The following is a 15,811-nucleotide window of genomic DNA, read 5'->3' as shown; positions in this document are numbered from 1 at the left end:
ATCCCACTCCAGTATTCTGGCATGGAGAATTCCCTGGACTGTATAGTTCATGGGGTCACAAAGAGTCAGACAGAACTGAGTGACTTTCACTTTCACTTTCTCACATTCAAGTCCATATAAATTTTAAGAACTCTCACTGCTGGTTTTACAGAAAATCAAATTCTGTTCTCATAATGTTTCCAAGTTAAACTCCAAGCACTTGAAGGCTTAGTATAAAGTCACAATCAGTCATTTAAACAAACATTTATGTGGTAGCTACCACTGGCCAGGCATGGTGCTAAACAGGAATCCAAAGATAAATTAAGACAAAACTGAATGATTGTACCTAACACAGTACTTGTTAGCTCTCTCACTCATAGGCAGTACTACCATCGAAACCTATAGCACCTATTCATCAAGTTCCAAACCTCCAGGTTCAGGTTTCTAGGATTCATCTTTCTTGGGAGGATTTTGTTTTTTTCAATACTCTCCAGATCAGCCCGAGCGAAAAATAACCAATGGTAAACAAGAGTTTCACTATGACAAGTCAATGAAAAACCCATTATCTTCCTCCTAGGGGGGAAATTAGCAGGTTCACTCAAAAGATAGTCACATCCTAAAACTATTAATTTACTCTTTCTATATCTACTAGTTATTAATAGAGACATACAATATAATCTCTATAATTATAAAATACAGCACTAATTAGGCACTAAATGCATATACTTAAAACCTCCTCACTAACTTGATAGCATCTATTAAATTCCATTCCTCAAGTTTATCAGACTCACAGGTTATTTGTGGACTTAGCCTGGCTCACCCCTTGCTTCTAATTCATACTTTTCAAACAAAACAACCCTTAACAGCCACACATGGTTGGGTACTTTCTGACTCTCTCACAGACAGATGAGCAGAAGTTCCTGAATGGAGTAGTGGAGGGTTGTGTGTGGGAGGAATCTCCTTCTAGTAAACTGTTAGAAGTGGGATATGGTTTGATTCATCCTCATGAATTCTAAACCTCTAAATTTTAACTAAACACTATTTCTCTATTTCTAAGTATTTGCATAAACTTCATGGTATTGCATTATCTTGCTTAACTATTATTTTTCACATTTCAAGAAGATATAATCACTTTTTATTTTCCTCCCTATAGTTCTTTAATATGGTCAAGAAATTGCAATTTTACTCCAGAATTTGAACCTTTTCCAAGATTAAAGCAAACTGTATATTTTGCATTTTGTGTCTTCCTCTTAAATAATCTAGTTTGTACCTAAAGGCGTCTACATCCTCCATTAGATTCCCAAATGAAAGATCACAGAGGATGTGATTTTTGAGTAAACAGAACAGGCAAAGTAAGAACTTGTATTACTAAAAGACTTCAAACCTAAATGTTTTTACAAGTTCACTTTTGTTACTAAACTATCATAACAGGAGTCAACATGCCCAGTGCCTTGGCTAGCACAAGTCATTATCATAATGAATTTGTTGCTGTTTTACTGTTTAATTGCTAAATTGTATTCAACTCTTTTGTGACCCCCATGGACTGCAGCACACCAGGCTCCTCTATCCATGGGATTTTCCAGGCAAGAATACTGGAGTGGGTTGCCATTTCCTTCTCTAGGGGATCTCCCAACCCAGGCATCGAACCCACGTCTCCTGCATTGGCAGGATTATTTACCACTGAGCAATCTGGGAAGACCATTATTAGGAATAGTAGATTATTATTAATATAACTCAATGCATTTACATTAAGACATTATTTAATGCTATTTACTATCTACATTATTTTTTTAATCATGTCAAAATTAAACAAATTTACTGATATATAGATATGCTCCCAACAGAAGGCAAGAAAGCAGGGATCTGGGAGAAAAGGAGCCTTTTTGGGCTACCTGGGCATCAGCACCAGCCAGGTACTTCAGGAAGTCTGGCACAGGGATCTGCATGCAGAGTAGTCCTAAAAATGAGACTGAGGAGAGCAAGCAACATCAGTGGCCCAGAAGGCTCACAGAATGTGAACTCCAAGCTTTAGAATTCTTTATCTGGTATCCTTGGAAAATTAAGCTGTTTGGATCCCTCCCCCCAACAAAAACAGACTACAGATGACAGTAATATCTTTTTGATCCACCTCCTAATGAAAATAAAAATAAATGAATGGGAGTTAATTAAACTTAAAAGCTTTTGTAGCAAAGGAGACCATAAACAAAAAGACAACCCACAGAATAGGAGAAAATATTTGCAAATGAAGTAACCAACAAGGGATTAACCTCTAAAGATTCAAACAACTTACGTACCTCAATAAAACAAACAAACAAAAACCAAACAACTCAATCAAAAAAATGGGTTGGGGAGGGGTGGGCAAGAGAAGATTAAACAGACATTTCTCCAAAGACATACAGATGGCCAAAAAGCACACAAAAAGATGCTCAATATGACTAATTACTAGAGGTATGCGAATCAAAACTACTATGAGGTATCACCTCACACTAGTCAGAATGGTCATCATCAAAAGATCTACCAACAATAAATGCTGGAGAGGGTGTGGAGAAAAGGGAACCTTCCTACACTGTGGGTGGGAATATAAATTGGTACAACCATTATGGAAAACAGTATGGAGGTTCCTTAAAAAAAATACAGAACCACCACATGATTCAGCAATCCCACTATGGGTATACTATGGGCATATATTCAGAGAAACCGTAATCTGAAAAGACACAGGCACCCCAAAGTTCACTGCAGCACAATTCACAAGAGCCGAGACATGGAAGTGACCTAAATATCCATCACGTTGTATTATGATCCCTACTCTATGTGGCCACAGACTATTGAAACTGACTTCAATTAGCAGGATTTATCACCAGGATTTTTTAATTATAAAATCAACATGTTCATAACAGAAAACTGAGAAATCATAAAATATACAAAGAAGTATAAAATCTTTTATCCTACCAAAGAGACAATTTTGAAGCTGATTTTTGATATAAGACACTGTATCTTGACGGTATTTTAATTAATTCATGGGAGAGTACAGTTTCAATACTGCCATTATGCAGGCTACATGTGAAATTCCTTACTGTTAACTGGCATTGGGGGCATGCAAGTCATGCAAAAAATTTAGTCTCATTATTTTCAGCTTCACCTAGTTTCAACTTATCATTGACAATCAGATTGATTCAATTCAATATAACTGAACTCACAAGATTCTGAGAGTCTGTTTTGGATACACAAAGATGAATATGATACTGCTCCCTCTGCTTAAAATGCTCACAATCTAGACAAGACAGACCAAAGAGGAGGTTATGATGTTACACGTGCTCTAAAAAGAAACATAAACAGTAGTAGGTAACACTGAAGAGGAAGTAAACTAAGTGGGAAATTTAGAATTTCAGAGAGAAAAAGAAGATACTCTATACAGAACAAACATTAAAAGGTAATAGGCCTGAATGTTCATGAAATTTCCTGACAACAGCAAGTAAATCTAGGAAAAAGGTGAACTGGACTTACACTGCTGAGAGCTTCAAATATCTTCCTAACCCATTTTTATTCACTAGGCATAATAATGACTTTAGACAGTTTTCAAAACTGAAACCTACCCTCAACAGGAAAAGAATTTGCCATTACTAAAGATATGCAAAGACATGTGCCACAGATTTATAAAAACTCCATGATGCTTAAATATCTCTCCCACATTTAAGCTTAGCACTTTGTCTTGAAGGTTATCTTATGTTCCCAAAAGACTACAATATTTTAATCACAGAAACACAACTTAAAAGAACACTTAGAAGTAATCAAATTCAACTTTTACCTCTTTCTAACATCCCTTGCCACAGGACAATTAACTTTTACTGCTAAACGTTACACTTTTTAAAGGCAGTTCATACTGTCCAGGAACAGCTCCACTAGAACATTTTCCTTCTATTAATTAAATATTTGCTTACCTCTAATATATACCTTGGCCACCTAATGGGAAGAGTCAACTCATTGAAAAAGACCCTGATGCTGGGAAACACTGAAGGCAGGAGGGAAAGGGGATAACAGAGGATGAGAGAGTTGGATGGCATCACCGACTCAACAGACATGAGTTTGAGCAAACTCTGGGAGATGGTAAAGGACAGGGAAGCCTGGCATACCACAATCCATGGGTTCGCAAAGAGTCGGACACAAACGAGCAACTGACAAACAACAATGTATACCTATTGTCCTAGTGATGATCTCCAGAGTTATACAGAATAAATCTTAAAAAATCAATCTATCTACAGGTTAAACAAATCAAGATAAAATGTTATTTATCAGGCATGATTTTAAGGCTTGGTATAAATCCCAATGAACTATATTAGCTGTGCGACTTCGAGTTTAATTTCCTTCCTTGTAAGAGGACAAGTAAGATAACATGACACCTTCTTATCAATATGATAGAGATAAACTTTGAAGACACAACAATAAATGAAATAAACCAGACACTAAAAGATAAATTCTACATGATTCCACTTCCATGTGGTACCCAGAGTAGTCAAATCCATAGACAGACTGTAGAATGATGGTGGTGGTGGTGAGGGGCTGGAGGCAGGGTGAATATGGGAATGAGGAGTTACTGTTTATACAAAATTTCAATCTGTAAAGAAAGTTCTAGAGAAGGATAGTGGAGATGACCTCACAACAACATAAATGTGTTTAATATGCCACTGAACTATACACTTAGAAGTGATTAAAATGGTGAAGTTTTTGTTTTGTATATTTCACCCTAATTAAAAAAAAAGGGGGATAAATAACAATTACAATTCAAAACAGATTAAATGATTTAACATGTGTAAAATGCCTTGGTATAAAGAACATGCTCAAACAATAATGACTGTAATGTATTTTACCAATCACGTGGCCTTTCTTGGTCAAATTCAATTTTTTAAGAAAGCAAGAAAATGCATCACTATGTCTAACTGTTCTAACATTGGGCTGCTCACACATACAGGCTCTAAGAATTTGTTCCATTGAAGAAAAAAGAAAATATAAAGTCATGTTAGAATGACTGGGAAACCAGAGTTAAGAAGGGAATAAAATGGTCATCTGGTGTATAACTTCTGATTCAATTAAAACACACACAAACCATGTTACTTTAAAATAACATCTCCTTGGTACAGAAGAATCCAGAAGACAAAACTTTAAGATTTTAATCAGTGAGCCACTGCCAAATCATAAGTGGTGGCAAGTATACAAATTAAATTGCTTTATAAACCTGGGCTCATCATATTAAATTACAAATTCTACCGACAGTCTCCTACAAAAAGCATACGTAAAACAAAATGGTCAGGTAATAAAGTCCATTCTCAAAAGTGAAGGGCTATGAGAAAAAAAATACAGTAAGTAAAAACTACATACCTATCGATCGCTGAGCTGGGGAAAGTTTATCAATAAAATTTATTGATGAGCAGTCTGAGTGAAAGTGCCTTCATAAACTTAAAACTGATTTAAAGTAAAGCAAATTTAACAGGATATGAGGAACAATTTAGTTTTCCAATCTCAAAAACTTTTAAGGGGACCTCCCTGGTGGCACAGTGGATAAGAATCCACTTGCCAATGCACGGGACATAGGTTCAATCCCTGGTCCTGGAAGATTCCACCTGCCAAAGAACAACTAAGAAATGAAAGCACAGAGACACTAAAACTAAATTTAATTAAAAATGTTAACTAATTATAAAACTAATGATGATATTACAGGAACTGACTACAGGCCAATAGGCCAAAGAAAAATATGAATGATGTTACTTACCTAATACAAATTCCATACAAAGAAAAGATGTAATAGTGATGATCTAAAAACATTAAGAGCACATTTGATGATATTAAAGATGGGAAACTGGTATTGTAGTTATGTTTAAAAAGAGTCCATATCTTCTACTATAATATTTAGTAATTAAATGATATGATGCTTGAGATGAAATTTACTTCAAAACAGTCCAAAAGGTGGAGGTTTTAATGCTACAGATGAAACAAGAATGGCATGAGCTGGTAAGTGTTAAAGATAAGTGATAAGTAAAGGTTCGTTACATTGTTCATTCTACTTTTGTACATGTTTAAATTTTTCAAGTTCACTGCAAAGACAGGCCAGTGTAGAATTAAAATAAAATGGTGATGATGATGACAAAGCTAACACTTATATTTTTAATTTGTACCAAGAACTTGTAAATGCTTTGCAGATATTTAATTATATATGGCTGGTATAATAATTAACTCTACAAACAATGAAGAGTCTCAAGCACAGAGAGTAAGTGGTTGACAAGGTCATGCAGTTGACAAGGGTGGGGCTACAGTCTGACTCCTGGGGCTCTAAAGGCCACTTCAGCACAAGAATAATGAGTACCAAAAGAGGTCATCAGATAAAGAAATAAAAAATGTACCTAGGGCTCAGGTTGTTAAAAGATAAATGATCAAACAAATTAGGTGGAATATAGAACAGCTAAAGGTGAATAACAGTACAAATCTATGAAGAGTAACATTAAAAAAAATACAGATAATTAGAATTAGGTAAAGGCTTCCCAGGTGGCACAATGGTAAAGAATCAGCCTGCCAAGCAGGAAATACAAGAGCTGTGGATCCAATCCCTGGGTCAGGAAGAGCCCCTGGAGGAGGAAACGGAAAACCACTCCAGTATTCTTGCCTAGAAAATTTCATGGACAGAGGAGCCTGGCAGACTACAGTCCATGGGGACGCAAAGAGGTGGACATGACTAACCATGCACACACACAACGGTTGAAAATGTTTAAATACAGTCAGAGTATCTGTGTTCCAATCCTAGTTTGTCCATATATTTGAGTGACTATAAGCAAGTTATTTAATCTAAGCTTTAATTTCTTCACCTTTAAAATGGGGATTAATAATAGAATGATCATACTGGGTTATTAAAAAGATGAAATACAGTATATAAAGTGCTTAGTATAGTATCCATCATGTGTTAATGTAATAAATAATTGTTAGCAATTATTAAAAATAAAAGAACAATAAAAATCACATTGACGGATGTCTTCTTTCACTGCTTATACCCAACATGATACTGGGTGTTCTAGTTTCAGGGCATTTAGGCAGGAAAATGAAATAAAAGGTATCCAGCCTGGGAAAAGAGAAGTTAAATTACCTCCATCAGCAGATGACATAATTTTATATATAAAAAATTATGGATTTTTATCATTTTATTTTTATGGATATAAAAAACTATGGATTCACACCAAAAAACAAACTATCACAGCTAATAAACAACCTCAGTAAGATTGCAAGAGACAACGACATCAATACACAGAAATCAACTGTACTTCTATACAGCAGTAATGAGTCCAAAAATGAAATTAAGAAAAACAATTCCATTTACAGTGACATCAAAAAAAGAATAAAATGACTGAGATAAAATTAACAAAAGGAATATAACACTTGTACACTGAAAATTTTTTAAAAGTTGAAAAAAACTAAAAATCAATATTGTTAAGATCTCAATAGTTAAAATCCCAAATTTACCTACAGGTTTAACATAATCCCTATCAAAATTCCAGTGTTTTTTTTTTTCTGAGATTTACAAGTTGATCCTAAAATTCATATGAAAATACAAAAGTCCCTGAAGAGCCAAAACAATCTTGAAATAAACAAAATCAGAAGACTCACACTTTCCAATTTCAAATCTATAGTAATTATGGCTGTGTAGTACTGGAATAAGGATAGTCATAGATAGATTAACAGAATAGAATTGAGAGTCCAGAAATAAGCCCATACATTTATAAGCAACTGAATTTTGACAAAGGTGTGATGACAATTTAATGGGAACAGAAAAGTCTTCTCAACAAATGGGACAGAGACGACTAGATGTCCACATGCAAAATGAATTGTCGGACCCCTACCTCACACCATATAAAAACTCAGAAAGAAGGCTCCCCTGGTGGTCCAGTGGTTAAGAATTCACCTTGCAATGTATGGGACACTGATTCAATCCCTGGTCCACAAAGATCCCACATGCTGTTGGGCAACTAAGCCCGTGAATTGCAACTACTGAGGCCAAGTGTTGCAACTACTGAAGCCTACACACCATAGAGCTCGTGGCCTGCAATGAGAGCCCACCTCAATGAGAAGCCCACACACCACAACCAGAGAAAGCCCGCACGCAGCAATGAAGACCCAGCACAGCCAAAAATAATTTAAAAATTTAAAAACTCAGAATGAATGTGAGTATTGGTAAGAATGTGGAAAAACTGGAACCTTTGTGTAATGCTGGTTGGAATGCAGAATGGCTTAGCTGCTGTAGAAAACAATACAGTGGCTCCTCAAAAAATTAAACGTAGAATTACCACTTGATCAAAAAACTCCACTTCTGGTTATGAATCCACAAGAAATGAAAGCAAGGACTTGCACAGATTATTTGTAGGCCCACATTCATAGCAGCATTTTTCACAACAGCCAAGAAATGGAAGCAATGCAAGCATCCACCAAAAGATGAATGGATAAAGAAGCTGTGTTATACACATAGAATGGACTATTAGTCAGCCTTAAAAACAGAAGGAAGCCCTATCATATGCTACAACATGGATGAACCTTAAGAAAATTATGCTCCGTGAAATAAGCTTGTCACAAAGGAACAAATTCTTCATGATTCCACTTATAGGCATCTAATGTAGCTAAACTCACAGAAATAAAGTACCTAGGACAGTACTTGCCAGGAGCTGGGGGTTCTGGGGGTAAGGAGTTGCTGTTCTGTGAGTGTCAAGTTTCAGTCATGCAGGATGGGAGGGTTCTGGGGATCTGCTGCACAGAAGCAATGTGTATGCAGCTGACAGTACTAAACTACAAACTTGGAATTGTTGGGAGGCTAAATTGAGGGAAATTGAAGTCCAAATTGAGTCAAGGTGATAGCAAGCTGAAAGGCAGCTTGAAACAAGGTTAGCTCTACTCTTCTAAATAATGGAAAATAACTGAAATTGTATCACCAAATTACTGCTGTTGATCCAAAATATTCTGGAAGGGTCAAAAGCCTGAATAAGAGGAAATATTAGAATTTCTAAAGCGAAAAGGAAGCAATGTTTAGAAATTCCAGACAGATTGATTCCTTGCAAAATTCAAAATTATGTTAAACAAAATGTAAAGTTAGAAAAGGTAAAAGCCAGAAGATTCATCATGAACAAGTGAAACCAAATTAACTGCAATTTCTATTTTGATAAGTTCACTTAACTGTAGGTAAGAACTCTGTAGGCACCATACAGCTTAATTATAGCAAGACATTTGGCAAAATCTTTCATAATATCCATACAGGCAAAATGGCATATAGGCTTGATAAGAAGAAATAGTACTAACAGTTATTGAATAACCACAATGTATGTTGACTAATGATGTTAATCTGGAGGAAGTCTAGTCGCACTGCATACTTCAGAGCCCTTTATTCTATAATTTTAGTATTTTCATCAACAACCTGAATGAAGACCCATTAAGTACTCCTATGAAGTATCAGTGAGTGAGTGAGTGAAGTCACTCAGTCCCGTCCGACTCTTTGAGACCCCATGGACTATATCATACCAGGCTCCTCTGTCCCTGGGATTTTCCAGGCAAGGGTACTGGAGTGGGTTGCCATTTCCTTCTCCAGAGGATCCTCCAGACCCAGGGATCGAACTCGGATCTCCCACATTGCAGGCAGACGCTTTACCGTCTGAGCCACTAGGGAAGCCATGAAAATGACCAAAAAAATTGGAAGGAATAGGTAATATCAAATGCCTAAATCAAGACTAACAAAATACAAAAACTTAATATTTAAGCTAAAAAAAATAGTTACAGAAAACCAGGGTTAGGAAGACTTGGTTTAACTACCTATGTATAAAAATATAGAGTGTAATTGAAACTACTGGCTCATATTGAGCATAAGTAACAGAAGTCAAAACTGTTAATGAAATACCTGGTTCCAAATAACAGCATTTAGCTCATGCAAAATATATCCACCACACGCTGGTCAAATATCATCTAAAATTCCAAGTTCAGTTCTGGATAACACATGTAATGACAAGGAACAACTACAATTTATTAATAGAAAAATGACTATGGTTGAAAGATCAGAGAATTACAATAAGTTAGGAATAATTAAAGGGCTTTCTAGGTGGCTCAGTATTAAAGAATCCACCTGGCAGGCAGGAGAAGCAGCTTTGCTCCCTGGGTCAGAAAGATCCCCTGCAGAAGGAAATGGCAACCCACTCCAGTATTTCTGCCTAGAGAATCCCATGGACAGAGAAGGCTGGTGGGCTACAATCCATGGGATTGCAAAAGAGTCGGATATGACTTAGGAGCTAAATAACAAGAAGGAAACAAACTGAGGTTGTTTTACTCTGGAGATTAGAGTGCTCAGTGTGTGGTAAGGAGGAGTCAGCAGGGTTATGATGGTAGTATTCAAATAATATAAGGCGCTGTTCAGGTGGAAAAGGAATTATACTTGGAGAAAGCAAAATAAAGTGGGACAACAGAAGCTATGATGTCATAAAGACCTGGATTCAAATCCTGGCTCCATCATTTACTGTCTGCTATTTGATGCTTAGAGAGTGATTAAGTTTCCTTACCTGGAAAATGATACCTACTTCATAAATGGATAAAAAATTAAGTGCAATTAAGTGTAAAATTGTTCATACATTGCCTGGCATCGCATGACACACTGGGATACACAATAATGTAAGTTTCCTTCTCTAGATTTTTCTGAGTTGTTCTATAAGAGTAATTTTCAAACTAATAATTACCATTAATGGGTCACCAAATCAGCTCAGTGAATTGTAACCAGCATTTTTACCCTAAAGAAACAGAAAATCGTAGCACTTTAACATATATACTAAGTATAGTTTTGTGAAACTGTTTCAATTATTCACATACATGTGTGTACTAAACTGTGGTATAAAATGTATTTATCAGGAAGATGGATCTAAAAAGAGTGAAAGTCACTGCTAAAAGTACAGTGGGCTTGTGTGTTGTGTGTGTGACTCAGTCATGTCCGACTCTTTGCAACCCCATGGACTGCAGCCCACCAGGCTCCTCTGTCCATGGGATTCTCCAGTCAAGAATACCTGAGTGGTCTGCCAGTTCCATCTCCACTAAGTAGTAGTACACTGGTTACTAAATGTGTTCTACAGAAACTAGTTCCTTGGGAGCTCAAATAAGTTTAGGAGACAAACCACACCACTTAAGAGATTTACTATGTTCAACACATACTAGGATATCAAAAAAGTTCAGCATAAAAGAAAACTTTTTCGTTGTTGTTGAACCTTTTCCCCAGATATATCTGATCTCAGACCAACAATTATTTTTTCACACAATATCTACTAACACCTTCAGGAGTGGCATTTTGTGGTATACATTTGGGGGAAAAAAAATTTCCCTAAATGAAAGAGAAAGAAATGTGTATGTTACAGAAAGTAGATTTTTAGTTTGCTAAGAAAAACTCCTGATTTAAAATCTTCCTCTTGCTGCTAACACCCACCACCCTTTATAACTTAATACTTTATACACATACTCCAAAAACACTTTAAACATGATTTTCAAACTTTTAATTCACACAAATCTTTTCAGAAAAAGGGTAGGACATCTATAACATCAAGACATGTAACCAGGAACCAACTGGCCAAAAGAAACTTCTGGCATAGTATTTTAAAAGACTTGCTTTACTTGAACAAACCCTATGCTCAGAAACCAAAGCAGCAAAAGACTTAATCAGCCTCTCCAAGCAGAGTTAATGTGTTCTAAGAATATGTAATCTAAAATGGGGGATGAGTGCAGCTAATCCTCGTTATTATTAAGAGCATCATTCTCATCATCACTTGGAAGAGGCATGCAATGGTATTTAGATGATTCTCACTTCTTCTAAAGTGTATACATACCTAGGATTCCTTTGTGAGGACATGACTTCACACTAATATGAAAACTGTCACTACCACAGTCAGTTCTAATTATATTTGGTATCACTTGGCAGTATAATAAAGGCCTGACATCATATATTCAAGAGTATCTCTGTATTTCAAACCTTTTTAATCGAGAGTTACAAATATCTCTGACTCTGCTCTGGCAGTTGTCAGAGCACAAAATGCCCCTCACTCCTCAGGCTCCACCTCTCCTCAAAGTTTTCCCAACTACCTTAGACCATTATTTCCTTCCCAATTTCTCAGCACTTTCGGTCCTTATCAATCTTTTAAGCAATTCACAATGTATTTCCCAGCCTATTTCTTATTTTGTTGTTCAGTCGCCAAGTCGGGTCTGACTCTTTGCAACCCTATCCTAACAAGACTGTAACTGCCTTAATGAACAGGGATCAAATTTAAGAATCTCCCACAAGATCCTGGAAGCACTCACTAAATAAATATTTCTTGATATTAACAACTTGGCTTAAGAGTAATAGCAGCTAGTGTCAGAGAGCTTATATACCAGACCCATGCTAAAAGGATACATGGATTACCTCACATGATCTTCACAAGGCTATAGGATAAAGAACTATCATTTTCTTCATCAAATAAGGGGAGGAAAGTGCGGCTCAGAGTAACTTGCCCAAGGTCGTACAGCTGTGAGTAGCAGAGCCAGGGCCTGAATCCAGGCAAAGCTCTCAACTATATCAGGACATTCAGTAAAGTTGCAGCCCTGCAAAACCAGAGTCTATGAAGGATTTCAATTTCACTAAGTTAGAAGTTTCCATTTCAACAAAAAACAGAGATACTTTAGCTAAAAGATGAAAACTTAAAAAAAAAAAGACAAATTAAGAATTTCCCATAGATATTTTTATGCAATTGCCATAAAACACGAAAGAAACTGCCTCTCATGTCCTCTCTATATATGGAAGTGATATTATGCCGTGGGTCACAATTTTATCGAGTAGCTTGTGACAATACAATTCAGTTCACATTTTTAAATAGGGCTCTTTTTCTCTGCCTCTAGCATGACATGGAAATGAAAGATGGAAAACTGTCACTTCACACCTTAGGAAAACGCCAAGCCTAATTCTTGTTTAAAAAATGAGAGTCAGGGCTCTTGTTCCACCGTTGACTGTTACACAAAGCGGCACCATCCTCTGCCCTCTTCACACAAAGCAAGCTTCACCCCACTACCCAAGGGGGAGTGCTGATTCACACGGTCTCCCCATCGCCGCCAGAAATGTACCCAACTCCCACTGGTCCAAAACGCTGACCACTGCGCGGACTTCGATTACCCTGGTCTGCTCCCCGCACCGGGTGACACCTCATCAAGCAGAACCCCTCCCCGACACCCAAAACACCCAGGCCAGCATCCGAAAGCCAGGATTTCACACAAAGCAAGATCCCTTCCTACAGAGCAGTTTCCCATCTCCGACTCCTCCCACGGCGAGCAGCCTTTCCTAGGCTGTGCCAGTCCCCAGACCCCAACGGGGCCCAAAGCCCAGAGGGTCCCCCAACACAGGAGAACTAGCTACAAACCCTGTTCCTCTCGCAAGCCCCGAACCCCCAACTCTCGCTGACCTTACCGCTGCCAAAACAAGAAAACCACGAGTCAGAGAGCGGACCCCGCTACACAAAGCGAGGTGTCTTACCGGGGGACCCCCGTCCCCGCCCAGCCCCGGCCCGGAGCCCCGCGCTCACCAGCTCTCCTCCTCCTCCTCCCAGCCTGACAGGCGCTCCAGCTCCTCGGGCCGCAGCGGCTCCACCTCGTCCAGCAAGCCGCCCTCGCCCGCTGCCAGCAAGGAGGTGGCGTCCCGCAGCTCCTCGCTACTCGTCCGCCTCGGGCCCGACCCGGCCCCGCTGCCCGATTTGGCGCTGAGGCCCAAGGGGAAGCCCCGAGGAGACGCCGTGCCGGAGGAGGGAGTGGACGCTCCGGCCCGAACCGGGCTGCCGGGCCCGAAGGAACCGGCGCCCTGCACGGCCCCGGAGCGGCTCCTCAGCTGCTCGTTCTGCTTCTCCAGCATCTTCACCAGCTCCTGCAGCTTCCGCACCTCCTGGTCCGCGTTCACGTCGGAGTTAACGTCCTCCATCCCGGCCCCGCTGCCTCTGCCGCCCGCCACCCGTTCGGACTCACAGCGACAGGCAAAGAGCCGCAGGAAAGAGGCGCCGCCGCCGCCGCTCACTCTAGCCGAGGCGCCGGCATATAGCAGGGCCAGGCCCCACCGCCTGTGTCCCTCCTGCTCCGGTTCCCAAGCGTCGCCGGACCCAGCCGAGCCGCCTCATCTGCGCCGGCTCCAGGATTGGGGGAGGCGGCGCCAATATCCGGCCTCGGCAGCCATCTTCCCTCCGTCCCTCCGCCCCTTCAGCCCGGCCCAGTGGGTGACCTCAGAGCGTCGTGGGTGGACCGGCCGCCGACCGGCGCTAGGAACCCAGCTCAGATCTCGCGGAGGGGCGTGGCTATGGGCGAGGCTGGTGGGGCGGGGCCGCGGGGGCGGGCCTTAAGCCGGAAGGGGCGTGTCCGGAGCGTTGGCGGAGGCGGGTCACTGCTTTTCTGGATGAGACGAGTGATTCCGGGCGCAGGCGGGGCACGAGGGGAGTGTGGACTAGGCAGCGGGTGGGACCAAGATTGCAAGTCGAGACTCTTAGCCCCACCAATTGGCGTTGGTTGAACACCCGCCTGTGAGTCCAGCGTCCGATCCTGTTCTCCTAAGTGGGTTCTCTGGTGGGCGCTGAGCCTGGCCCCATGGAAAGAGTTTTTCTTCGTGTGTTTAGCAAATATTTAGTCGATGCCTTCTTGAAATAGGGTATTGTCGGGTCTGGCAGGAGCCGCAGACCATCTGCGACCCGTTTCTTCTGAAAATGAGAAAGCCAAATCTCAAATGGTTAAGAGACGTCTAAAAAAGAATAACCATAAATTGTTGAGTGCTTACTACGGAGAGACACTGTGCATTAGATAAAGACATTATCTAGAACAATTTTCCCGACTTCACTGCTGTTTTCAGCACACTCAAGGAAGCAGGGATAGAAAACTGCTCCTTTCTCAACTTTGTCTGTTAGTCGATGCATAATTTCTTCTTTGTATTGTTTTCTTCTGAAAAGCTTTTCCACATTGTGTCTTGCCTTTAAAAGGTTGTGTATTGAAAGTACTTAATAAACATGTTGACGAATACTGATAAACGCTGAGAGAAGTATGACTAAAAATTTGTCTTCGGTGGCACCCGTTTGTAATTTGTCCCAGGTGGCGCAGTGTTAAAGAATCTGCCTGCCAATTCAGGAGACACAAGCGGCCTGGATTCGACCCCTGGAGATCCCCTGGAGAAGGAAATGGCAACCCACTCCGGTATTCTTGCTCGGGAATCCCGTGGACAGAGGAGCCTGGTGGGCTACAGTCCATGGGGTCACAAAGAGTCGGAGATGAATGAGACACACACACATACTCTGTTTTGATCACATTCAGTGCTCTTGAGACCTCGGTTGTGAACTATGGTTTGTGTTTGCAGCTTTCCTCTAATTGCCTCCTCCACCCTTTGCTAATAATGGCCCAGTCCTGCTACACCTGGGTGTGGACTCACATGCCCTGTCATACTTACTTCTACCCTTGAGTCCTCCTGCGCTGTATTTCCCTTATACTGAATATTCCACCTGCCAAGTCTGATTCTTTTCTTAAAACTCCTGCTCACCCATTTAGGAACCTTTTCCTGACAATTCCAAGAAGATCTAGTTGTTCTGTTTACTGTAGCATTGCTGTTGTTCAGTTGCTAAGTCAAGTCTGACTCTCTGTGACCCCTTGGACTGTAGCATGGCAGGCCTCACTGTCTTCAGTATCTCCTAGAGCTTGCTCAAACTCATGTACATTGATCAGCATTACCTGATCAATAATTTTCAACAGGTATTTGCACTTTTGAAAAATTTGATTCTTTTTCTAAGTCACTTTCAATTCT

At 39.9% G+C, this 15,811-nt stretch overlaps 1 protein-coding gene across 1 annotated transcript in view; it reads right to left on the bottom strand.

Annotated features, from left to right (window-relative positions):
• Positions 1–13,981, bottom strand: part of SLAIN2 (SLAIN motif family member 2) — a 71,910-nt gene extending 57,929 nt beyond the window's left edge. Inside the window, exon 1 of the mRNA XM_068975388.1 lies at positions 13,572–13,981. Coding sequence (XP_068831489.1) covers positions 13,572–13,960 — 389 coding nt within the window. The 5' untranslated portion in view covers positions 13,961–13,981. The remainder of the gene's footprint in view (positions 1–13,571) is intronic.
• Positions 13,982–15,811: the final 1,830 nt, after the last annotated feature.

The sequence above is a fragment of the Capricornis sumatraensis genome, chromosome 7 (genome assembly GCF_032405125.1).
Source record: "Capricornis sumatraensis isolate serow.1 chromosome 7, serow.2, whole genome shotgun sequence".
NCBI classification, from domain to species: domain Eukaryota; kingdom Metazoa; phylum Chordata; class Mammalia; order Artiodactyla; family Bovidae; genus Capricornis; species Capricornis sumatraensis.
Note: the sequence above shows the minus strand (reverse complement) of the source record. Positions and strands in the feature narration are given on the sequence as shown.